The sequence below is a fragment of the Thermobia domestica genome, chromosome 15 (genome assembly GCF_964235325.1).
Source record: "Thermobia domestica chromosome 15, izTheDome1.hap1.1, whole genome shotgun sequence".
NCBI classification, from domain to species: Eukaryota; Metazoa; Arthropoda; class Insecta; order Zygentoma; family Lepismatidae; genus Thermobia; species Thermobia domestica.
Window position 1 is genome coordinate 170,687,193 of NC_137468.1, and position 2,483 is coordinate 170,689,675.

Consider the following 2,483-nt stretch of genomic DNA (forward strand, 5'->3'; position numbering starts at 1 on the left):
TAATCTCTTTTCTTACTTCCTGACTATTGGAGTGGAAAAACTGCATTCTTAACAAGCTAATGAATACTAAACTGTAGCTGGTTAACGAAAGGCGGGGGTTGGTAGGTGGTCAAACAGATAGTTTTGGGTTATTGACCACAAAGAATGTTATCACGTGAATGACTAAAAATGCATTAGAAGGCGTACAAGGGCTTTAAACGTGTTTTTATCTATTATTTTCATGTAGTCTAAACTTGCTAAGTTTTATTGTTTAAGAGTGCTTCCTAGTTTCAACTCGGGAGTGAACTTACGCTTTCAATACTTACAATTTTGCCGTACAATGGACTGATCAATGGACATAAGTGATAAATGGACTGCAACTAACTGAAACAAAACTTTTTGAATATGAGTGAGAAATGTTAATTAAAAATCCAATGGATATTAAAAAATGTCAATGTTTAATGAAATAAAAGTTTGAGAAAACGTAAGTTTTAAGGTCAATTTTTGTAATTTTTAGGGTCAGTTTACAGGAATTTTAGTGTCATTTTATAGGTCATTTTTTAAAAATTTTTAGGTCAACAAGATCCAAGCCCTGATAATTACATTCATATCCACTGCAAACGCTGCTTTTGTTCTACTTTGACTTTTATTTTAGTACTCAGGAGAGAATTATGTTCTATGTCTTAACTTTCGCTATTCTTTTACATATGGAAAGATTCGTTTACGTATCTAAATGTTCCATTAAGTATGGAGAGCAAAATGATAAACAAGCATGTACTGACATTAATACAAAGTTTCGAAATATTGTATCATTAAGAATTTCAATCCATGTTGCTTTTTATATATTATTGGTAACAAGTCTTATTATATTTAAAAGAAGAAAAACACATCTGCAAGATTTTTCCCGATTGCAAAGGTTGGCTTCGAGGTTCGAACCTGGTTTACTTTTTTCCGAAGGTACCCGAAGTCGTACTTAGAAAATTTTTGCCTCGAAATACCAATAAAGAATGCGCTCAACCTTTGTGAGACAAGGTGTACATACAAAAACATTACATATGGTAACTACGTCTTGAAAATTATGTCAATGAGGTGTGCACCATGCTTATTCAAACAGATATTTGCACGTCGCTTCACAGCACTCACAGCTCGTTGAACCATGTCCAGCGGGGTTTGGTAGATTGCATGTTGAATGGATTCACGCAAATCCTGTAATGTTGCAGGGTTTGTTGTATACACTTGTTGCTTCAAGTAACCCCATAGGATGAAGTCACATGTCGATAGGTCGGGCGAGCGTGCAGGCCAAGGAACATTGCCGCGACGAGAAAACCCGTCATGTAAACATCTTCCTAACAATGTTGATCGATGCAATTGTTGTCTGTGACGTGGCACGTCTTGTTGGAACCACATCTGTCTAAGGCGACGCCTTCGTAGTTCTGGGAGTAAAAAGTTTTCGAGCATGTCCACATACCGAGCACACATGACAGTTACAGTGTTACCATCCTCGTCGTTGAAAAGTATGGTCCAATAATCCCATCAAAATAAACACCACACCATACTGTTATTTTAGGGCTATGAAGGGGCACTTCATGCAACATCCTTGGATTTCTGGGTGCCCAGTAACGGAAATTCTGCTTATTTACACACCCATGAATGTGAAAAGGACCCTCGTCGGACATGATTAACCTCTGCATAAAGTTTGGGTTCTCATTAATCATTTGCAACAGCGTATTGCAGAATTGTACGCAAGCATTAAAATCCTCAGGAAGCAACTTGTAAATCATCTGAATTTTGAATGGGTGGAAGTGTATGGCCTGGTGTAATATTCGCCGCACACTCCTATCTGACATGCCAAGTGACACAGCATGCCGACGAGCTAAACGCCTTGGACTTCTAATTAATGCTCCTCGAACCCTCTCTATATTGCTTGGTGTTCTCACTGAACGTCGACGACCTGGGGATTTCTTTGATATTGCAGAAGACGAAGCTCGGAACTTTTTCACCCAATTAAGAATAGTTTGTCGTGTCGGTACCTGTCCATTTCTGCCAATGTTAAAATGACGCCGATACTTACGCTGCGTAATTGTTGCAGAGCCTTTGTTCTTGAAGAAACACTCCACTGCGAAAGCGCGAAGTTCGTTAGACCAACGCTCCATGGCTACTGACGGAAGGCTTACGTAGTTCTTCCAATACTGCGCATGCGCACGAAACAGTCGAACAATCCTACATGCATATACAATGCTTTGAACCACTTTACAAAACAAAACAACAATGAACGCGTTATTTATCGGGTTACGTTTTCTATGTTCATTTTACATCGTCTAACTATTTCTGCCGCACCATTTATTTTAAATATATTTTATTTTATTCTTTTTGTTTAATAAGTATAATTATATTTTTCTTTCTTTTTCTATGGAAATGAACAATTCTCATTTTTTTCTTTTTATTATGGGAATAAGTAAAAATATTCTGAACAATTTTAAAGCACTTAACGCCAAGGTGTTGAT

The 2,483-nt window shown here is 37.5% G+C and overlaps 1 protein-coding gene across 1 annotated transcript; it reads right to left on the reverse strand.

Moving 5' to 3' along the window:
* Positions 1-1,463: 1,463 nt before the first annotated feature.
* Positions 1,464-2,132, reverse strand: LOC145671716 (uncharacterized). The gene has a single exon (XM_081740919.1). It carries the CDS (start codon positions 2,130-2,132, stop codon positions 1,464-1,466), a length of 669 nt encoding a protein of 222 aa, XP_081597045.1.
* Between the last annotated feature and the right edge of the window lie 351 nt (positions 2,133-2,483).